The sequence below is a fragment of the Cetorhinus maximus genome, chromosome 22, assembly GCF_964194155.1.
Source record: "Cetorhinus maximus chromosome 22, sCetMax3.hap1.1, whole genome shotgun sequence".
In the NCBI taxonomy this organism is placed as follows: Eukaryota; Metazoa; Chordata; class Chondrichthyes; order Lamniformes; family Cetorhinidae; genus Cetorhinus; species Cetorhinus maximus.
In genome coordinates, this window is record NC_135900.1 from 26096605 (window position 1) to 26120856 (window position 24252).

Here is a 24252-nt window from a genome sequence, read left to right on the forward strand (position 1 = left end):
GAGTAGATCCAACAAGTGTTGGAAGTCCTAATAGTGACAAAGAAAAACACAAAGATCAGATTCACACTCCACAAAAATAAAACCACAACTTCTAGGAGAAAACATATCTTTGAGAATGAAAGGGGAATAGGCACAGAGAGCTCACAGTGACACAATTAAGAAGATACAAGCATCAGGTGAGCAAAGGACACTATGAGCAATATTATAGGAGATCTATTAGTTATATCTGTAAAAAAAAACCTTCCGGGCGGACTGTCTGTATTTTTGCTTTCTACCGGTAAGTCCCAGAAGGCAGATATACTCCATGTAGCTGGTACATGAGATGCCATATTGAAAGATAAATGGCTGTGATATCGTCACTGCAAATTTATCAAGGAATAATTAATAATTGATTACCTGGAAGTTTTACAGCTACTTTACATGCGGAGGTAAAATTTAAAATTTAGCACTCCCAACATCAATTTTAATGGATTGGAAATTGTGTAGTCACCCAAATTCCTAATATCTGCAACATTGTATGAAGTTCTAAAGCAGGAGTAATAAATTGTAAAATTTAAACCTATATAGAGAATAATTAAGCAGAGTTATCAAGCATTAGTTTATCAAGTCATTTAGATAACCACTGTTAACTATTTGAACTTCATTATGAACCCCTTGATGAGATTACTGCCTGGTATGTAGATTCATATGTCCATTATTTCTTTAAAATATGAACTTTGTGGGAGCACAGCATGTTACAGCATCAATGTCCAATACATGGTGATTAAATTCCTAATCCTAGCAATTAATAGGTACACACATGCCATATTTACTCTCGGCACTTAGCTCCATGTTTCCCAGACCCCTTCCTTTCCAACAGATTGACTACCCATTTCATCTCCCTGATTAAGATGGAACTTGCCTTTCTGGTCACAATGTTTTTCAAAATCTCACACGTATTGAGAACATTCTCTAATAGAGAAAAAAGGTTGGAAATATGTCAGTAAATATGAAGAGAAACCAGCTGCAACATTACAGGCGTGTAACTCTTCATTAGAACTGAAGACTGAAAGATCAGTAGGTGTTTTCTGAAGTTTGGGAAAACTAAAAAGAATGGGTTGGGTGAAGGGATTCAACAATATCAATCGCAGAGAGGGAGCTATGGAGTAACTCCAACATACAAGGAGAAAGCAGTAGTTTAACATGTGTGAGACTGAAGAAAAAGGAAACATGGGCCAGAGTTTTTAGGATGGCAGGCTGATATTGCTGCCATTGCTACCCCTCAGCCAACAGTGTTAATTGGCTGGAGATGGGACTTCCACCTCTCAATCAGGCAGAGGTCAAACATCAGAGAGGCTGGCCAATCAGATTGGCCGGCTGTTCTCTCGTCCCAGCAGTGTCAGAAGCTGCAATGCCCAATGTTGAAAGGAGGCCATTTTTGGAGGCACCTTCCCCACCTCTTCCAACCTGAGGAGCAAGCAGGGTCACTATCCAGGCTTCGCCCCTTCATCCTGAACTCCCGCCAGCCTGAAAATTGAGGCTGGTTGGGAAACGGCCCTTAAGTGGTCATTAATTGGCCACTTAAGGGCCTCAACTGGGGCAAGCATAGGCTGGCTGGCCTAGACCTCACCTGTCCCACCCCTAATATTTCAGAGAGGTAGGGGCTGGCAAGAGCCCGGTGGGAAGGCCACCCGAATTTTACCAGCAACAACCCCCTCCCACATCTGTAAACCTGCCGGCAAGGAACATAAAATTCTGCCCATGGAGTGGGAAGGTTGTTGGAAAGTAGAGGATCAATTCAGTGGTATTTGAAATAGCCAAGAGCAGCAAAAAAGAAGAAATGGCAAGCACTCAGAAAGGGGTTGATACTTAGGCTTAATTTCTAAGCTACAATTATGATTCCCTTCTGCTTTGTAGAAATCCTTATGAGAGATAGGAATGCACTGATATTTAATCCCTAGAATTAGAAACAGTTTGCTTTATAGTTATAGCATGATCCAGATCATTAGTTTTAATCCATCTAATTTCATCAGGTGATGCTAAGAGCTACATGGCTGCACAGTCTCTATATTTGGATATAGAAATACTCAGCACTTACCACTAAAGTTAAACCATATTTATCTGATTTTGTTTATATGCCCCAAGAAGTATTCTGAAAATTTTAATTATTGCCGTGTGCCAGTATGAGTACTGATTAAAAGCCTGATCTATATCTTTCTCCTGTAACGATGCCATGAATTCTGATCTGCCAGATGACCAAAATTAATGATAAAAAAAGTTTTTTTTTAAATAATAGAAATTTACAGCACAGGAGGCCATTCAGCCTGTTGTGCCTGTGCTGGCTTTTTGAAAGATCAGTCGTGCTTAGTCTCTCATCCATATTCATGCAAGTTTCTCAACCTGATCTAACTGCACAACTAAAATTGTTTATGGAATCAGCTTCCACTGCCTTTTCAGGTAAAGCATTCCACATCCTGACAACTTTGAATGAAAAGATTTCTTCTCATCTACCCAATGACCTTCCAATGATTTTGAATCCATAACCTCTAGTTATTGACCCACTCGCCAGAGGGAAAATTTTGTTTCCGTATTTACTCTCAAAACCTCTCACCATCTTGAAAACCCCTGTTAGGTCACCTCTTAGCTTTCTCTGTTCTAAGGAGAACAGTCCTAACTTTACCCACCTATCCTCATAAATGAAGTCCCTCATCCCTAGTAACATTCTGGTAAACCCCCTCTGTACCCTTTCTAAAATCACTCACTCCCATGTCCTAATGAGCCCACATGAATCTGTCATGAGAGAAAGTTCACGTTGTGTGGAAAGGTTAATCCAGCTGTTGAACAGTAATCATCACAGAAAAGTCATAAGGTTGAAGTAAGCCATGCTTCGTGTCTCAAAGTCTTTGTTCTTAAGCCCCTAAAGATAGCTTTGAAGTTCAAGATGAAATCCTCCTAAAATGCCATTACCTCCAAGCTGCTCTTTCCCCCGATTTTGTCATTTGGAATGGTAGTTAGTTACTAGTAAATCTTATGCCAAAGGAATGAAAAATGTATTGAACAAATCTTCACCCATTTAAAGTCCACTAATGCAATAGAATTGAACACATTACCAAATAGTAATAAAAATGCATTTTAATAAAGCAGAAAATGGACATCAAATTTCAGTTTGTTCCCAGGATGTAGTTGGACTGCAAATCTCCTAAAAGATAATAGCCTACCTCTAATCTCAGAGTACTAACTTCCTTCATTAAAGCCACATCTGATCAAAGGTAAAGCCATGGGTTATTTCCTTTCTTGTTGAGATTGATGAGCCTGGGTACCTGGTTCTTTAAGTATTCCTTGAGCCACGGCATGAAATTCCAAAACCCCGTCACAAACAGCAGAGTATCAATGGAATTTAACTACTATCAGGTTACAATATTGAACAACATCAAATGAGTTTGAAAAGTTAAAGAAACAGCGTTTCTCTTTGTGGGTTATTTATAGTGTTATTTTTGAAACAGAAAGCAGTTCTTTGGGTAACTTCTTGCTCAAATAAACGTAAGATGGAATACAGTATTTATTTCAAGACCAACAGTTAAAAACTTGTCATATTTACTTCAAGGTCAGTAGATGTAGCAAAACAGAACTTAAAAATAATTAACTTATTGCTTCCTGATGTGTAATTAAGGAATTTAAGTTTTGAGGTAATTTTACTATTGTAATTCGGTTTAGTAAATTTATGAAAGACTTTCTAGATGTAACACTATGTTATTGACAATATTGAGCAAAGTTCTACTATTTTGTTTAACTCTGAATGTGCTTAATCTATTGATAAGACAAGTAGCAGAAAAAGCTATACAGATGTGAGTTTTAAACAGAGGCTAGTGAATACATGGGAGCAGTGACAAGGAAGCAACATCAAGGAATTTACAACCATATTAAACCTGAAATGAGATTACGCTCTTGAATATATTATAGTATGTGTACGTGTGGTGATTTTACTTTGTTTTTGATCCTCTTATTTCCACTGGGGTTATCGTGGTAAATGCCAATAACCACCTTGTTTCATTTCATTCATCCATGATGGTGTCTAGACTGAAGAAATAATAGTTGTGTTGTAATTACTGAATGTTTGTCAACCAATAATTAAGTGATTATCTGGAAATAATAAAATTTGTATATTATCACTTCTTAACTTCTGTACTAAATAAAATCAGTCCCATCCTTTGAGGATTGTTAAGAGACAATGTCATAAAGATTCAACTGCTACAAAAATAAAAAAGTGTGTACTTAATCTGAATTCCAATACATCATTACATTTTCGCTTCCTTCAGAATGCATGTTTTCTGTTTTTGATAGCCTATAACCCAGCTATGATGTTTGCCACATAAACACCAAGTTTGTGTCTGTATGATGTACAGTTCCAGTGAAACCAGATGTAGACCACAAGATAACTATCAAACCTTCTTCTGTAGGCAATAAACTCTTAGTTTGGCAGAAGTCTGAGAAGTTTATCACTGTTATTTTCTGTTAGTAGATGGAACAGATGGCTACCACATGCATATTGTACTGAATAAAGTGGTATCTCCTGGGCCCATTGCTTTAATCTTGGTTGGCATGCAAAACACTAAGATGCAAAATACCACAGTGGAACATGATAAAAATATTAAGACTTCAAAGGAGTTCATTTTCAACAAGAACCACTTTCTGTAAAACAAAGCTTACAAGCTACAGGCAAAATTCACATCCACATTCAATCTTCAATGGATAGAGGCCACAAACAAGGTATTTCTTATGTTTGGTGACATTACAGCTGAAAGGACAAGGTACTATGGCGGGGTGGGAAGGGGGCATAATGATAGTTACATGACTCACCACACATTGGGCAATGTGAAAGGTAAACAATATATATATTTTTTTTATATAGATTATTCATACCTGACAGGTATACTGACAATATTAAAGTATTTCATTATTTCAGCAGCCAATAATATGGTAAATATTGATTTACAATTTCATAGATTGTTTTCAAATTTCTGAATAATTTTTTTTCTTGAAATGATTAACCAAGTTAGGAATATTATTTTCAATGGCACTACAAATGGTACAATTTTCATTTTACAGAAACAGGGTCAGCACCTAGAATACAACCTAAAGTTGGAGTTGCTTCAGTTTTGCTTTCAACTGCACTAAAAAAACACATCCCTCCAAATGGTTAAGTAGAGATGAAATACAATCTTTACTGATGTGCTGTACAATTTTTACCGGTGCTAAGTTTCTGGTGTTGTGAAACACACTATTAGTAATGCATACTGTAGAATTTCCGAATTTATCTCAACAGATCGATAATTAGCCATCTTTGTTATGACATAGACAAATATAATGATTTTCAAAGTATATGGCTGCTGAAATTACAGAATAATAGTTACCACCCGCAAGAAATTCCAAGTTTGCAGGCAAAACTTGCAGATATAATTAAGTCTTACATTAGAACATTTGTTATGAAATCATATTGGCTCCAATTCTTACCTGCCCCATCGCCTGCCAGGTAAAATTAATGGCCTGGATATTGACTGGAATTGCTGGCATTCTCTGTTGGGCTTTCCTGAAATCATGAGTGAACGGAGCCATTTTACCATCAGAAACGATAAGAATATCCTCTTCAAAACCTGAAAGGCGGTAATTTCAGGATGATCAAGAACTTAGTCCCAATATTGTGGCACAAGTTTGACTTTTTCTGGCAAATCATCTGAACACCAAATCGTCAAACATAATCATTTGTATCAAAAACAAAAATTGCTGGAAAAACTCAGCAGGTCTGACAGCATCTGTGGAGAGAAAGACAGTTAACGTTTTGTGTCCGTATGACAGAAGAGTCATCTGGACTCGAAACATAAACCGTCTTTCTCTCCACAGATGCTGTCGGACCTGCTGAGCTTTTCCAGCAATTTTTGTTTTTGTTTCAGATTTCCAGCATCCGCAGTATTTTGCTTTTATAATCATTTGTAAGTTCAATACATTTCATGAATTTCAATAAGTCTTTCTTTAACAACAACAACAACTTATATTTATATAGCACCTTTAATGTAAGGAAACATCCCAAGGCACTTCACAGGAGCATTACAAAACAATGTATGACATCAAGCCACATAAGGAGATTTTAAGCCAGGTGACCAAAAGCTTGAGAGATAATTTGTGCTTTAAAGGAGGTAGAGAGGCAGAGAGGTGTAGGGAAGGAATTCCAGAGCTTGGGGCTGTTAACTGAAGGCAGAGCCATAAATGGTAGAGCATTAATGATAGGGAATGCACAAGAGTAGCACAGATATCTCAAAGGGTTGTGGGGCTGGAGGAGATTACAGGGATAGGGAGGGGCAAGGCCATGAAGGGATTTAAAAACAAATAGCGAATTTTAAAATCAAGACTTTTCTTGACCAGGAGCCAACACAAGCACAGGGTGATAGGGAAATAGGACTAGCTATGAATTAAGACATGGGCAGCTGAGTTTTGGAATGACCTCAAATTTACAGAGGGTAGAATATGGAATAGTCAAAGTCTAGAGGTAACAAAGGCATGGATGAGGCTTTCAAGAGGGAAGGTGAGACAGGAGGAAATCGAGAGATGGAGGTGGAAATAGGTGGTCTTAGAGGTGGCATGAATATGAGGTTGGAAGCTCATTTCAGGTTCAAATGTGACACCAGGATTGTGAACAGATTGGATTAATCTCAGACTGTTGTCTGGGAGAGTGATTGAGTCAGTAGTTATCTAACTGGAGGAAATTTCTGCTCATCCAGTACTGGATGTCTGATAAGCATTCTGATAATTTAGCAACAGTGGAGGAGTTGAGAGAGGTAATGGTGAGTTGGAGCTGGATGTCATCAGCGTACATGTGAAAGCTAATGCTGTGCCTTTGGATGATGTCGCCAAGGGGCAGCATGTAGATAAGAAATAGGAGGGAGCTAAGGATTGATCCCTAGAGGGATCAGTAACAGTGTGGGAGAAGGAAGAAAAACCATTGCAAATGATTCTCTGGCTATGAATAGTTAAGAATGGAACCATGGGAGAGCAGTCCCAATCTGCTGAACGACAGTGGAGAGGCGTTGGAGGATGATGATGACTCAACCATGTCAAAGGCTGCAAACAGATCTAGACGTGCAAAGTTCTACCTTTGTCACAGTCCCATAGGATGTCATTTGCGACTTCGATAAAAAGCCGTCTGGGTATTGTGGCAGGGGTGGAAACCTAATTGAAGGGATTCAAACATGCTAAGATAAAAATAAGAAGCTAAATTAATATGGGGGAAAGCCCCAGAGACATTGGGTGTGCAAAAAAAAAACCTTGATTTTCATTCATTTAGCATAACTGTTCACTCAACATTTCAGTAAAGTTAAAGTCATACTCTAACCTGTTTGGTGAGACCGCCCGCACATTACACCAAGCACTGCCAAGGACAACACTGTCGCAAGTAAGGTTTACAACTGAATTAAAAATAAAAGGAAAGGTAGGCGTCGAATCAATTCCAAAACGCCTTTCAAACGCTCCCACTTTAATTGGTGGAAGTGTTCATGAATGTGACATGGTAGCAACTGGTAAGGGTTGCGCTCACCTATCAAAACTCTGGCTTGATGAGCATCTATCCACATGTTGAGGCTCCCCTCAGCTTTCGTAGCTTCGGTCAGCAAAACGAGAAGTTTCATCGTCAAGTAGAGGTTCACCGTTCGCACCAGCATCCTGGAGTAGCCCATCCTCCAGGCTTCCCCTCGCCCTGGTTTCTTTGCCCCTCTCTGCTGTTTTGTGCTCTCGAAGATGCGCTCCGATCGGGGCTGCGTGCCGCTCGGCGTCCGGGAGAACCTGACTGGGTGCGGGCGCGAGCGGCGCGCGCCCCGCCACACGAGGGGACGCAGAGCGCCGCGCGCTCCCTCCCTCCGAGTTTCAGTGCGCCGCTGTTGCGCCCCAGCGGCTTTTTCCTACTGAGGTGGGGCGGGGTTGGAGGTGACCTTTCCAGATCAACTACTACTTTAAAAAGGTCTTTTTCCCCCCCCCTCCAAATAGAAATGTCACAATAAGTTGCAAATAAAAACATTATTGCTTCCATTGATCTAACAATTCAACTAAAACAAGCAAAACGAAGACATGACCCACACCTTTCAGTGTCCGGATTGTCGGAGGCTGAATGTACCGACGGAAGATGCGCGTCAGGACCCCGCAGGCATTGTCGGAATTGCCCAGGGAGTGTAAACCTCCGATGGACTCATTCCCTGCTTTCCGGGATCCTGCGCGGATGTCTCCGACTCTGAGCTAGAGTCAGAGACTTGGGCTATGTATGTGCGGCTTACCTGGATATTTACCCGGGAAGTGTTAGTTTAAAAGCTGGTCTAACAGCGGGATAACTTCACAGCCGACCCCATGTATCACTCCCCACCTAACTACCCCCTAAACCCAACTCGACTACCACCTGACTACCCATTCACCTACTCAACCATCTAACTAGCGGCCCACTCACCAATCCACCTCACCATCACTCACTCAGTGACCTACCCACTAAATCACCTACCTTACTACCCACTCTCCCACCTACCCAGCTCACCCACCTGCCCGCTTACCCACCTATCCACCTCATTGTCTCACCCACTCGCTCACAAACCCATTCACTCATCTGTTCACTAACCCATATTCACTACAAGGCTGGACATTTAAATACGTACCAGAATACAGCAGCTACTGCTGTAAAAAGGGGACATATCCTTTCGTCCCCCAAGTCCACTCCACTCACTGGAGTTAGATGGGAGATGCTGCACTGCCCATTTCTGTGTCAGCTGGGATTGGAAGATCCCAGAAGAAATGGGTAGTAGTGTTGGGTCGGGAAAATCTTTGTGCGCAGCGGCAGTGAGTGCAACATTGCTGCTGACTGGAAGATTTGGGCTCATGTCTCTTGACAAAAATCCTATCAAGCACAAACTCCAAGAGCAGGTCATTTGTCACTAGTCTATCAATAACATCACTGCAATATGCTGCAATATTCTGGTGAACCCCAAATAATCCATTTTCAGTGTTTGAGTTGTGGAACTGGCTAGTTCTGGAACATAATCCATTGCTTTGGCTTTCTACCAAGTGAGCTAAGGCATGCTCCTTTGAAAGAGGGTGTGAGCCAATATATATATGATTTGTGTCCCAGACTGCTGAGGGAGGCAAGGGAGATCGCAGGGGCTCTGACCCAAATTTTTAATTCCTCTCTGGCCACGGGGGAGGTGCCAGAGGACTAGAAAACAGCTAATGTAGTTCTGCTATTTAAGAAGGGTTGTAGAGATAAGCCAGGGAACTACAGACCATTGAGCCTCACATCAGTGGTAGGGAAACTATTGGAGAAAATTCTGAAGAAGAGAATCTATCTCCACTTGGAGAGGCAAGGTTTGATCAGGGATAGTCAGCATGGCTTTGTCAGAGGGAGGACATGCCTGACAAATTTGATTGAATTTTTTGAGGAGGTGACCAGGTGTGTAGATGAGGGTGGTGCAGTTGATGTAGTTTATATGGATTTCAGCAAAGCCTTTGACAAGGTCCCACATGGGAAACTTATAAAGAAGGCAAATGCACATGGAATACAGAGTAATTTGATAAGGTGGATTCAAAATTGGCTTAGTTGTAGGAGACAGAGGGGGATGACAGAAGGATGCTTTAGTGACTGGAAGCCAGTGTCCAGTGATGTACCACAGGGATCTGTGCTCGGTCCCCTATTATTTGTCATTTATATAAATGACATAGATGACTATGTGGGGGGTAGGATTAGTAAGTTTGCGGATGACACAAAGATTGGCCGGGTGGTTAACAGTGAGGTTGAGTGTCTTGGGCTACAGGAAGATATAGATGGGATGGTCAAATGGGCAGATAAGTGGCAGATGGAATTTAACCCTGAAAAGTGTGAGATGATACACTTTGGAAGGAGTAATTTGACAAGGAAGCATTCAATGAACGGCATGATGCTAGGAAGTTCTGAGGAACAAAGGGACCTTGGCGTGTGTGTCCATAGATCTCTGAAGGCGGAGGGGCATGTTAGTGGGTGGTGAAAAAGGCATATGGGACACTTGCCTTTATCAATCGAGGCATAGATTACAAAAGTAGGGAGGTCATGTTCGAGTTGTATAGAACCTTGGTGAGGCCACAGCTGGAGTACTGTGTGCAGTTCTGGTCACCACATTATAGGAAGGATGTGATTGCACTGGAGGGGGTGCAGAGGAGATTCACCAGGATGTTGCCTGGGTTGAAACATTTAAGTTATGAAGAGAGGTTGGATAGACTTGGGTTGTTTTCGTTGGAGCAGAGAGGACTGAGGGGCGACCTGATCGAGGTGTACAAGATTATGAGGGGCATGGACAGGGTAGATAGGGAGCAGCTGTTCCCCTTAGTTGAAGGGTCAGTCACGAAGGGACACAAGTTCAAGGTGAGGGACGGCAGGAGGTTTAGGGGGGGATGTGAGGAAAAGCTGTTTTACCCAGAGGGTGGTGACGGTCTGGAATGTGCTGCCTGAGAGGGTGGTGGAGGCGGGTTGCCTCACATCCTTTAAAATGTACCTGGATGAGCATTTGGCACGTCATAACATTCAAGGCTATGGGCCAAGTGCTGGTAAATGGGATTAGGTCGGTAGGTCAGGTGTTTCTCACGTGTCGATGCAGACTCGATGGGCTGAAGGGCCCCTTCTGCACTGTGTGATTCTGTGATATAAAAAATTCTATGAACACCCTAAGCACTCCCCCCACCCTCAACTACGCCCATGTGCAATCTCATGCAACCATTAAGGAGCATAATAACAAATTTCTTTCAGCCTTCAAACATTACTTAAAAGTAATTATTCCCCCTTTTCGTGTTTAAAATGCAAGATAGGGGAAGGTGATTTGGTCCATAAAGAAATACATACGGCGGTAATCAAATAAGTAGTTTCACCTGGGATGTTAGGAAAGAGATCTTATAATAGGCATGACAAGTGCCACACATTTAACTTGATAAATCTTATCTTTTTGCTTTATGAAAATTTTGTGCTTGAATGTACGCAATTGTGTTATAACTGCAACAGTAGCATTGGTACTAAGCAGTTTCGTCTTGCACCAATGCTACAGTCTGTGTTTACGCCCAATTAGGGCCCAACCTTATTCTATAGTGATGCACAGTAAGACATCCTCTCATTTCTTTGCTTCAGATCTCAGGGCAGCACTGGATTTAAACTATACCAGCTCTAGCATCTGCCCCATGAGCAAATTCATCCTGATATATGATGAAACCCATCATTGTGTAGAGTTGCCAAATAATTATTACCCCCTGTGTCAGGTTGACTACTCCAGGGTTCCATTAATACACATCAATCTTGCCCTGGATGGTTGAGCTATGGGCATAATGACTGAAAGAAATGAGGGAACGTGCTGCCCATCAAATATTTTTGGTTTATGTTATGTCAACCTTTCTCCCGCTGTTGCCCTGTGCCTCCCCACAGCCTGCCGCACATCCCCCCCTCCGGCCACACACACTTCAACACATTGAAGGACTTCTGTGAAGTGCAAGCCACCCTTGATGTTTTATAAGTACAAGTTAAATTCTAAGTACCAAGATTACTTGTCACAAACCGTTTAATCCATCAGGATCCCAAGGCACAATGTTAGTCTAATACAAGGGAATAAGACAACTCTCGGAGTCAGAACCTTCATGATATAGGAAGCGTTGTCTATTAGATATGCTCCTGTGCAGATGCAGATATTCAAATACATTTTACATTTTATAGCCTATCAATTATATGCTTTATTCAGGTTCTTTAGTTACAAGTATATTTCTGCTCCATTCAGTTTCCTCAACAGTCTTGAATCTGAAAACAAGATATCTCAATAATTTGTCTGAATGCTTGTCTAAGGTGAAAGCTCTGTGACACAGTGACACTGTAAGAGAAAAACTTGCATTTATATATCACCTTTCACGACCTCATGATATCCCAAAGTGCTTCACACCCAATTAAATACTTATGAAGTGTAGTCACTGTTATAATATAGGGAAATGCAGCTGCTAATTTTCACACAAGGCCCCACAAAAAACAATAAATCAAAAATAAATGATCAGATAATCTTTAATTAAGGGTGTTAGTTGAGGGATAATTATTGGCCAAGACACCAGGAGACCCTCCTTGCTCTTCTTTGAATAATGCCATGGGATCTTTTACATGTAACTGAGAGAGTAGACAGGACCTCAGTTTCAAGTGAAGCAGCATTTCACTTGCATTTCCCCTAACTTAGTCTACTGCATTCGTTGCTCCCAATGCGGTCTCCTCCACATTGGAGAGACCAAACGCAAACTGGGCGACCGCTTTGCAGAACACCTGTGGTCTGTCCGCAAGAAAGACCCAAACCTCCCTGTCGCTTGCCATTTTAACACTCCACCCTGTTCTCTTGCCCACATGTCTGTCCTTGGCTTGCTGCATTGTTCCAGTGAAGCCCAACGCAAACTGGAGGAACAGCACCTCATCTTCCGACTAGGCACTTTACAGCCTTCCAGGCTGAATATTGAATTCAACAACTTTAGGTCTTAAACTCCCCCTCCCCACATCCCCACCCCGTTTCTCCCCCCTCCCTTTTTTTTCAATAATTTATATAGATTCTTCTTTTCCCACCTATTTCCATTATTTTTAAATCTAAAACTAAAACTTTGTTAGTCTTTCCACCCCACCCCCACTAGAGCTGTACCTTGAGTATCCTGTCTTCCATTCTTAATTAGCACTTTTCTTAGACAATATCACCACCTTCAACACCTCTTTGATCCTTTTGTCTGTGACATCTTTTGATTATCTGCTCCTATCACTGCTTGCTTATCTCCACAATCACTACACCCTCAACTTCTCTCTCCCTCCGCCCCCCCTACCTTAGACCAGCTTATATTTCACTTTTCTCCTAACTATACTCAGTTCTGCCGAAGGGTCATGAAGACTCGAAACGTTAACTGATTTCTTCTCCACCAATGCTGCCAGACCTGCTGAGTTTTTCCAGGTAATTCTGTTTTTGCCTCAGTTTAATGCCTCATCCAAAGAGTATAAACAAAAGTATATTTTAAAATCAGCAGATGATAAACATGGGTATACTTTAAAAGATGATAAATGTAAGTATAATTTAAAAAAATAAAATAGAAGGAACTGAAGGGAGGATGCTCCCATTAATGGGAGTTCACAGTAAACCATAGGCTGATATTTATTTTTAATTTTCATATTTAAAGTGCATAATTGATCTACAGTGGCATTTCACATGTGAAGGCAGGACCAAATGCATGCTTCAGGTGTAATGGGGTGAGAGGGCAGTAGATTACTGGGTTGAGTCACACAGATTAAAATGAGTTCCATTTTGAAACTGTACATTCTCATAGGGTCACAGAGTTATACAGCACAGAAACAAGCTCTTTGGCCCATCGTGTCCATGCCGGCTATCAAGCACCTATCTATTCTAATCCCATTTTCCAGCACTTGGCCCGTAGCCCTGTATGCTATGGCATTTCAAGCGCTCATCAAAATACTTCTTAAATGTTGTGAGGGTTCCTGCCTCTACCACCCCCTCAGGCAGTGTGCTCCAGATTCCAACCACCCTCTGGGTGAAAAAATTTTTCCTCAAATCCCCGCTAAACCTCCTGCCCCTTACCTTAAATCCATGCCCCCTGGTTATTGACACCTCCACTAAGGGGAAAAGTTTCTTCCTATCTACCCAATCAATGCCCTTAATAATTTTGTATATCTCTATCAGGTCCCTCCTCAGCCTTCTCTGCTTTAAGGAAAACAACCCTAGCCTATCCAGTCTCTCTTCATAGCTGAAACGCTCCAGCCCAGACAACATCCTGGTGAATCTCCTCTGCACCCTCTCCAGTGCAATCACATCCTTCCCATAGTGTGGCGACCAGAACTGCATACAGTACTCCAGCTGTGGCCTAATTAGCGTTTTATACAGCTCCAACATAACCTCCCAGCTCTTATATTCTATGCCTCAGCTAATAAAGGCAAGTATCCCATATGCCTTCTTAACCACCTTATCTACCTGTGCTGCTGCCTTCAGGGATCTATGGACATGTATACCCAGGTCCCTCTGATCCTCTGTACTTCCTGGGGTCCTACCATTCATTGTGTATTCCCTTGCCGTGTTAGTCCTCCCAAAGTGCATCACCTCACACCTCTCAGGATTAAATTCCATTTGCCATTGTTCTACCCATTTTACCAGCCCATCTATCTCGTCCTGTAATCTAAGGCTTTCCTCCTCACCATTTACGACACCACCAATTTTCGTGTCATCTGCGAACTTACTGATCATACCACCTATATTCACGTCTAAATCATTTATGTACACGACAAACAGCAAGGGTCCCAGCACCGATCCCTGCGGTACACATTCTGTCCTCAATTTTTCTATAAAATTTAAATTTTATGGTATTATTTATAATTAAATAGCAAAATGAACAGTAGGTTGGACGGATTAAAAAATTATCAAAAACGATCAGAGCACAGGAGTTTTTCTACACTACAGGTTAATGAACTGGGAAACAATGCACTAAGACACTTCAATGCCACCATTGATGGGAGGATATAATTACAACAAGTTTAGGTAGGTGTTTAGTTATAAATGTGCACTTAAGAATTTAAAATTGAAAAAGTTGGTGACAAATCCATACAGGTATAAGATTTTTAAGTTATTCTACATTTATATTTGTATTTGAAGTATATTAAGTCCTCACAAAGATGCAGTTGCATTCCTGAAATGTGCGGCTTTCAGTGAAACAATTTTAAGCAGATCAGGTTTTCCCATGAAAACCAATATAAAAGCTGTAGTTAGTTCTGTAGCACCTTCTCATCAGCAAAAGATCATGAAACTATTATACCCTGTAAGTTAAAATACTTCACATTGCTAAATTCCTATATTGGTAAATTAAATAATTTTTAAAATAAAATAACTTTAAAAATATAATAGAAATATCGTAACTTTCTACTTACCTCCAGCTCACTGCCAATCCTGCTTCCCAAACCTCTCACTCACCACACATCCTGTTCCCAGCCTTCTCTCTCACTGCTGACCCTCAGGAAGTTGAAGCTGCTGCTCCTGTCTCTCACTGCTCATCTCCAGAACCCTCGCTCAATGCAAGGGTTCAGGAGAGGGAAGCAGCAAATTGGAGAATCAGGGAACTGGAGTATCGGTGAGAGGGTGGGTTAGGGGGCAGGAAAAGCCAAGGGCCTGAGGGTCAGTAGTGAGAATGTGGGCTAGGGAGCCAGAGAGGCCGTGAGCTGGAGGAGTGGCAGTGAGAAGGTGGATTAGGGAGCAGTAGAGGCCATGAGCTGAGGGTCAGAACCAAGTGAAAGGGTCAGGAAGTGGCAAATGCCACTCCAAAATAGCGCCAAGCAAGTCACAAGGCCCTGTCAGACAGGCACAAAATGACTTTAAAACAAAACTCACAATGTGACCGACATTAAAGCGAAGAAACGTAAAACGGGGCAATGTAAAATGGGGACTTACTGTAGCAATTAAGACATGCAGATGTTGAGGCTATCAAGAGGTATCTATACATAATTTCTTATTTTAATGCTCACTAATAGGATTTCAAAATAGCAGGCAAAATCTTGGAAATTTGCCTCAATTAAAGGCAGTGGAGAGTCCACCCTGATCCAAGTGTCAGCTGACAAATGGCAGGAAACATTTTTACCATAGAAGTGTCAGGCAATGACCATCTCCAACAAGGCCTAAAGGTTAACTCATTGACCTTAAACAGCAACATCACAGAGTTCCCTAATCCTATCCACAAGCTGAACTGGATGAACCATATTCATATTAAAAGGGAAGAAGGTGGATAATCTTTGATGAGGTCACAGCCTGGGCTATTCAAAACCTTATCACCATCTACAACAGTCAAGTCAGAGATGTGATGGAATACTCACCACTCACCTGAATAGATGCAGCTGCAGTTATCCTGTGGAAGCATCACAGGGTGGTTCTCTTGTTCAGCACCTCTGCAACTTGACTCAACATTCATCTCCTTCATCACAGCCACACCAGCACAATGTGTGCAGCAACTCACCAAAAGTACTCTGATAGAAGTTACAGAGGAGTGAAATTCTAACACTAAGAAGAACAAGTGAAGAAATAATGTGGGAATGTCATTTCACCCAGATTCCTCTCCAAGTCACATACCATTCTGATTTGAACATACATTGTTATTCTTTCACCATTGCTGCACCAATATTCTTGGATACCCTATAGAACACCAGCATAGAAGTACCATCATTTCACAAACTTCAGCGATTCAAGGAAAGAGCACACCACCACCTTTTCAGGGCAGTTATAGAAGGGCATTAAATGTGGCCTTGCCAGCATTGCCCATGTCCAGAGAACAAAAAAAACTAAAGAATGCTCCACACTTTCAATAGTCCAGACTAAAGTACTATTGATAAAATGATGAGATCTAATTTTCTTTTATTATCAAATTATATTCCACAAATAGTATAAGCGTGATTATTAATGTTACACTGTTAAACACAAATTCATTGCTCTTATGGAGGTCTCCACAGCTTACTGTCAACGGCAGACCTTGTGTGAAATTTTCAGACCCGCTTCCTTCTGGCATAAATTCCACTTTCGATGGCAAAATATTAAGTGGCATTTATATATTTAATCTCTTTTTATAAAAACGCATCATTCAAATAGATAGAGGATGGAGCTGGTGCAACGCTGTAACAAAATCTTTTGAAATATTAGCTGAATATCTTTTCAAATTACCTCTCAAATAAATTGAAATATAAGGAGTAATAAATGGTATTTAAAATATCTTGGTTGTTCCAGTTTTTTGTCCTAACTCATCCTTTAGTTGTTGACTGGTCCTGGAGTACAGTTCTATGAATAACTGTAGCTCGCCAATATTTTACTCACGTGGCCAATTTTTACGAATTGTAAGCTTGTAAATTATTGTTAACAGACTACTCAGCTTGTCAGGGGTTATGGAGGCAGGAAAACATCTCAGCCAAGTACAATCTTGTCTTCACTTGGTATACATAATTTCCAGCAGCAATCATTGGATAGCAGCTAGTAGCTGGAATTTTAATATTTGCACCTCCCTAGCTCAGGGACATTATGGCTAATTATATTACGCCTACTATTACCACAGTTGAAATCAGCTAACTCAGCACTGCTCGGGATTGAATGTGGGTGCTTTCTGTTTTCTATACCTCAGGACCAGACCAGGCAAAAATTCTGTTTTTGTGAGAAAGAGTGGAATAGCTTAACCTTTAATTGATACCTGGCTAACGAATTCATAGAAGCGCAGACCTGAAACTTCTCCATCACTGTAAAACAGGATAATTCCTTTTTTCCCCATAATCAATGATTATCTGTGACTATGACCAACTTGTGTTGTCCCTTCTCATCCTCCTTGGCATTTCCATAGTATTTAACAGAGCCATTCACAACATCTTCCTGTTGCACCTTATCTTGGAACCATCTTGTGTGATTATACTGCTGGCTGTTCCATTCCAGCCAGAACATCAACACTGATGGTGTCTCCTCCCATCTCTATATGTCTGGAGTACCCCAAGGATCCATTCTTCACCCCCTTTCCTTTTTCACCCAAGAGCTGCCTCTTAGTGACATCTAGAACATGGTCAACTCTAAATGAGTGCTGATGATACCCAGATCTACCTTCCACAATTTCTCTCACCCACCTCTCTGCTGCCAGAATAATTTTCTCCAATTGAATATTGAGAAGATAGAAGTTCTCAGTCCATACCAAAACTCTGCATTCTTGCTACTAATTCTATTCCTTTTTTTTGACTCCCATGACGACTGAACCAGGAATTATACAACCTTGAAGTTCTATTGAACCCAGAGCTTAGCTTCAAAACCCATATCTTATCAATCATCACGATTGCTTACTTTCATCTTTGCAACACTTTTTGCCTCTGCCTCCGCCATCAAAGGTGTGTTTGTCACTTCTACATTCAATTTGAACAATGGCCTCTTTGCCTGACACCTGACCATAAACGCTGCACAAGCTGTAAGTAATCCAAAATTCTGTCACCCATATCCTGTAGTACACTAAGCCCTAATTACCCATCGGTGCCATCCTTGCTAATCTACACTGGGTCTAATCCTAAAAAGATTAAATATCTGTATTCCAGCAACAAATCCCTCAACGGCCTCATCATCTGAAATCTTCAACCTTTTGCAGCCTTATATTTCTATGTTGTCTTCTAGTCCCTTGATATTGGCTTTCTGTGCATTTCCCTCCTCCCTCTATTTCACTGTTGATGATGGAGACATCAGTCCTCTTAGCCCCTTTCACTTTAGCCCTCTTCCTAAGATTCTCTCTCCCTCCCTGCCTTTGAAAACTTCTTAAAATCCATCTCTTTGATAAACCTTTTGGTCACTTTTCCTAACTTTTCCTAACCATTACATAGTATTTGCAGCACAGAAACATGCCATTTTGCTTAACAGGTCCATGCTAGTGTTTATGCTCTACAGGAGCATCTCCCACCCCTTTTCATCTAACTCTATCAACATATAAATTTATTTCTTTCTCCGTCATGTGTTTATCTAGTTTCCTCTTAAATTCATTTATGTTAGTCACCTTAACTATTCCGTATTCTAACCACTCTCTGGATAAATAGGTTTCTCCTGAATTCCCAACTGAATTTATTAATGACTATGTTATATTATGACCACTAGTTCTGCTCTCCCTCAAAAGTTGAAACATCTTCTCTACATCTACTCTATCACTCTTTCATAATCTTAAAGTCTTCTATCAGGTCACCCCATAGTCTTCTGTTTTCTAGTGAAAAGTGCTCCAGTCTGTTTAATTTTTAATGTTAGGTGTAACCTTTCAGTCTTGGTATCATTCTAGTAAATACTTTTGCATGTTCTCCAGCACCGCTATATCTTTTCTCTAATATGGAAATCAGGAGTCTTCACAATCTTCAGGTGTGATTTAGTGAAGTTTCTATATAACTTCTCTGCTTTTCAATACTATTCCCCTAGGAATGAAACCCAATTCTTGACTTGCTTTTGCTATAGTCTTATTAAACTGCGTTGCTACTTTTAGTAATTTGTGTATCTGTACTCCCAGATCCCTTTGGTCCACTACCTCATTTGGACACTTTTCAAGAAGTATGTGGCCTGTTTATTCTTCCTCACTCTTACCTGTATTGAATTTCTTTTACTAATTGCACCCCCAATAAGTAAGATTATTAATGTTTTCCTGTATTTTGTCACAGTCCTCCTTTGTATCAATCATCTCCACACCCCCCCCTCCCAATTTGGTGTCACTCACAAATTTTATGCAACTCAGAATGTTTATATACATTAAAATGCTATAAATGCTATGTAAATGCCATATTTTGCTGTTCATAATTAGTGACCCATTACAAAATTATATAAACAATTTGGTTTGAAATGTACAAATTCTCTGAAAGCCATTTCTTTAACTGGAGTTAATTGTGGGTTTTGTTAAAAAGACAAGTTACGCCCTTAGGGTGGAACCATCCTAGATTTACACTAGGCGCGGTGGCAGGCGTTTTACCTGCCTGCCGCAATGGCAGATTTTCGTGCCATATCGCCCCCTTCCCACCTCATAAATTATGCAGTCAAGAGAATCACGCCGAATTGCTGGTGGCCGGCCCCCAGTTTGCTCGCCTCACCTTTACATCGCTGCTTTCTCACTCTGGGTGCTATACTTAAACTACAGCCATGCACAGAGTTCTCAGTGCTTGCAGTTCAGGACTGCTCAGGTGAAGACATGGCCCCAAAAGCCAGGAAGAGTGCGGCCCCCTGATTCAGTGATGCATCCCTAGGATGCCTTCTGGACGCCGTGGAGGGCTGCCATGATATCCTCTACCCCCGCTCTGGCCACAGAAGGCCCATCGGTCTCAACACTCCGGCTTGGGAGATGGTGGCAGAGCTGGTCAGTGCCAACACTGCACACAAGAGGTCGTCCATCCAGTGCAGAAAAAGGATGAATGATCTCATCTGTGTTGCCAGGGTAAGACAACCATCTCATCACTTTCAATTCACACATTCATTGGCATCTCATTCACTGCCAGCTCAAGGGACATCACCGCTCACACCCTCATATCTCCATCTGGCCTCATCTCCTCTGGAGATCGCCTCCTCATCCCATCCATGGCTCCACTCAGTACACATACATGCCTGGCATCTTTCTCATTTGGCCTGGCATGCACCATGCTCACACTCTCTCCACCTGTCTTTACGCAGGGCAAGATCATGCACAATCAACAGGAGAGGTCCCAGATTAGGGGTGGAGTCCCGGACATCAAGGTCCTCACTCCATTTGAGAGTCACACTTTGGAGCTGGACAGAAAGGATGTGGACTATTCCTGCATTGATGGCAAGGTAGGCGGCAAACATCCATGTGAGGATCCTGCATCACATCATCCCTCTGTCAACGCTACTCTGAGTCCACTGTTCTGTGTGTAATGGAGCTGCCAAGCACTACTAACCTCCACTTTCAGTCCTGGGCACATCTGCCATGTCACCCTCAGGCAACTATGACCCCGACCCCAGCCCCGAGAGCACCTCAGGTGGGGATCCTGAGGGCAGCACCGTTGAAGACCCATCACGGCGCTCACCCACACCCTCTGCCAGTGCAGTGACACACACCTCAGTGGGACCTAGATGTAGAGCAGCCTAGGGATCACAATCTGGTGAGCACAGCTCACAATCTATTCCACAGCAAGCGGAGTCAGGGATATCTGAGGTCATTGGCATCAGGAGGACAGCTGGAGGCAAGGGACCTGTTGCGTCTGAGTCAGATGATGAGCTTCTGGACTTGGTCCTCAATCAGTTGTTGGGGCTGCAAAGACAATCATGGGAACAACAGGAAGGGATGTCTGGTGCACTCCTCAGATTGCAAGGGATGATGGAGGAGTTCATTCGCCTTCAGTCTGAGGTAATAGTGCCAGCATGTCGAAGCACAGAGGTCAATGCTAGCAGGATGGCAGCCGCCATGGAGACCTTGGTCCAGAAGATCAGTTCTGCACTGCTGTGCGGGCTGAACTCCATCGCTGATGCCATAGTTGGCCTCTACAATGTGTACGCGAGAGGGGTGCGGGGCAGCTTGATCTCACTCCAGCTTCACTTTCTACCCAAGGAATCACCCATAGGGAGTAGGACCAGCAGCTCGACACCCTGGGGCTATCCACCCAAGCGACTCCGGGAATGTCCAGCTGATCCAAATCCCCTCTTCCTGTGACCCCATCATTTCCAGCTCCACAGGCCGAGGAGGGTGCACCTGGCCCACAGGAGGATACCCAAAGCAGGCCGGGGCCCTCCAAAGGATGCGCGCCTAAGATATCACAGACAACAGGGTGTAGCAGTCAGCAGGCTGCCTCCACCTCCACTGTGGATGTCGGGGGAGCACCAAGACGTAGCCGCACGGTTAGGAAGGTTAAGAAGATGTAGTTGCACAGCCTGGGCATGGGTGTTAATCACTTGTACATAATGTTCACTATTGTCAATAAACTCCCAAGAATGTCTCCTTGTCTATGGCTCCTTGTTATGATGAGCAGTGTTCATGTCATTCAGATGTGAAACCTTGGTTCCTGTACAAGATAAAAGGCAAGTATCTCAGTCCAGGGCCTCTTCCCTGTGCAGTGTGTAAACTTCAGAGCAAAGTGATGGTCTGGCTTCATACTCACTGGATACACCAGTGATGCCTGCACCTTGATGGTGCTTATCATTGCTGCCAGAATGCCGTGGGCAGTCGCAGAGTTCCGTCGTTCTCTCTATGTGCTCTCAGCACCTTTAAGGTGGGGCTGCCCCACTTCTCTTCAACATCTGTGTCTGGTGACGGTGTGGTCTTGAAGGGGACAGGTGCTGAAGGCTGCCAAAGGATCAGGTGCACTTAAAGTTTCATAGCTGTGTCTCCATGATACGACCCTGATCACAGAGAACAAGCGAGCTGCCCTCAGCCTTACAGGAGTCAGACATTCAAAGAGGCAATGTGAAGATCTGTGGAATGGCCTCACTGCATGTTGTCATCATCCTCCTGGAATCTTGCGATTATTAGGGTCTCTGCTGCATCTCCATGACAAGCCTAAGCACTGAGGGTTTGTGCGCTGCCATCAGCCACACAGGATCCAAACGTTCACAGATGTAAGGTGAGGATGTCAAACTGTCCTCACTGCATCTCGTCATCATCCTCCACGAAACTTGGGGCTATTAGGGCCTCATAAGCACACCTGCCTCGTCTGGCCAATGCGATGCCTCATTGCCGGCATCCTTGCTTTCGAGGACCTCATCACCCTCATCCCCTTTGATGTCCTCCTCATCGGAGGAGACCTCCAGCTCCTCCATCTCCTCCTCAGCCAGGTCCTCCCCCCATCTATTGCAGAGCCGGGTTGTGCAGCAAGCAGCTACGATGATGCGCGACACCCTCTGGGGACTATATTGCAGTGCTCTGTCATACCTGTCGAGTCACCGGAACCTCATTTTCAAAATGCCTATCATTTGCTCCACCAAAGTCTGGGTTACAACATGAGCCTCTTAATAACATCACACTCAGGCCTGAGACCACAGGCGTCATCAGCCATGTCCTCTGTGGGTAGCCCTTGTCCCCGAGGAGCCAACCCTGCAGCCTCTGTGGACCCTGGAAGATGTCAGGGATCTGAGACCTGCTAAAGATACAGGAATACTGGACACTTCCAGGAAATTGTGCGCAGACCTGTAGGATGCATTTGTGGTGGTCGCAGACCTGTTGAACATTTAGTGAGTGGAAGCCCTTGTGGTTGATGCAGTTGACTGCTTGCTGCCACGTAGATCTAAGCACCACCTGAGTGCAGTAATGGTACCCTGTAAAACCACAGATCGCCACAAATCCCAGCACTCTTGGGTTTCTGGCTTGTCTGATCCCAGTCAAAATGCACAAAGTTCTGTGCCTTCACAAAAATGGTGTCTGTGACCTCCTGGATGCACTTGTGGGTGGAGGCTTGCGAGACTCCACAGAGGTCACCTGTGGAGTCCACTGGCATAAAAATTGAGTGCCGCGGTCACTTCCACAGCCACTGGCAATGTATGCCTTCCATGTCCCTGTGGCGCCAAATCTTGCAGCAGGTGGCATATATGACCAACCAGCTCCCTCGACATGTGCAGTCTTTGGCGACACTGGTTCTCAGTCATCTGCAGGAATGACAAACGCCTTCTATAGACCTTGAGTCTAGTGAGGTGTCTAAGAGCGATGGCTTGCTTGGATCTTCAGCTGCTTGTGCAGGAGGCCAGCTGCACCTTTGTCATGAGGGTGGTGCTCCTCCCATTGGTGAGTCAGGTGTCTCCGTCACACTATCCCCCTTCATCTGTGTTCCCTCTAAACCATGAGGCATACCGCTCGATCACCAGGCTCCGTGATGCTGATGTTCTCCTCCTGCAGGATCAAAGAGAGAGATGCGTCAGTTAGCATGTGTGTCCCAAGGACCTCTCTTGGTTAAGCCCCAAGGCCCCTTCACGCATGCCGGAGAGTGCTGGCCACCACTTGGATGTACAGTGTCTTCTTGGCTGTCCGGAACCCCACCTACCTCTGCTCTACTCAACTGATTGGCGGCAGCTTTGGCCACTGGACTGCATGCTGTGCTCTCAGCTCAGGCACTGGCCTTCTCCTAACCCACACTGCAAGGCTGCGCTGTTAGCTTGAACCATGAGGGATACTGGTCCAAATCTTAATAAAGACCTTGTAAGGGGCTGTGAGCGCCTCCACCAGCAACTGTACCACCTTTCGCAAGGGGATTCTACAACTTGCCCAGTTGTCCAATTGTTCTGCAGTCCCCTAAATTGCACATTAATTTGCAGTCTGCGCCCGAGAAGTGAAAAGTTCTGGAGCATTTGGTGGCACATTCATGCTTTTGCATTGCTTGAGAAATGCTTCAGAGGCCCGACTCCAAGCATATCAATGGAGCTGCTGCTGGAACGGTCTCAGCTGTGGAAGAATGCTCACTTTTGACAAGCTTTTCCAAATGTGTGGCTGCTTCCCTACCATCCACCCCACCTCTGTGCCCACCGGCATGTGTTTGTGTACTTCCTTCAGTCTGTGCTGCCTTGCCCCACACCCCCCACCCCCACCCGCACTGGAGCCCTTGCCCCAGCACCACACCGAAATTCAGCCGGGAAAAAGTGAATTGCGTGTGTCCCCCCACCGAATGCACGCTGTCTCTTCCTTGATATCCTAAAGGTGCTCCTTGTGAGCACTGCACAAGATTGTGTGCACTCAAGTCCGAGTTCCCCTCGAAATTATGCTCGCCAGGTGCACGCC

The 24252-nt window shown here is 43.2% G+C and overlaps 2 protein-coding genes across 2 annotated transcripts in view; both read right to left on the reverse strand.

Moving 5' to 3' along the window:
- The window catches only part of wif1 (wnt inhibitory factor 1), a 32418-nt gene extending 24547 nt beyond the window's left edge, over positions 1 to 7871 (reverse strand). The window contains exons 1-2 of the mRNA XM_078567953.1: positions 7565 to 7871; positions 5491 to 5630 (exon numbers count right to left, since the gene is read on the reverse strand). Coding sequence (XP_078424079.1) covers positions 5491 to 5630; positions 7565 to 7703 — 279 coding nt within the window. The 5' untranslated portion in view covers positions 7704 to 7871. The remainder of the gene's footprint in view (positions 1 to 5490; positions 5631 to 7564) is intronic.
- Positions 1 to 24252, reverse strand: part of rps16 (ribosomal protein S16) — a 284445-nt gene that overhangs the window by 240110 nt on the left and 20083 nt on the right. The window lies entirely within an intron of this gene.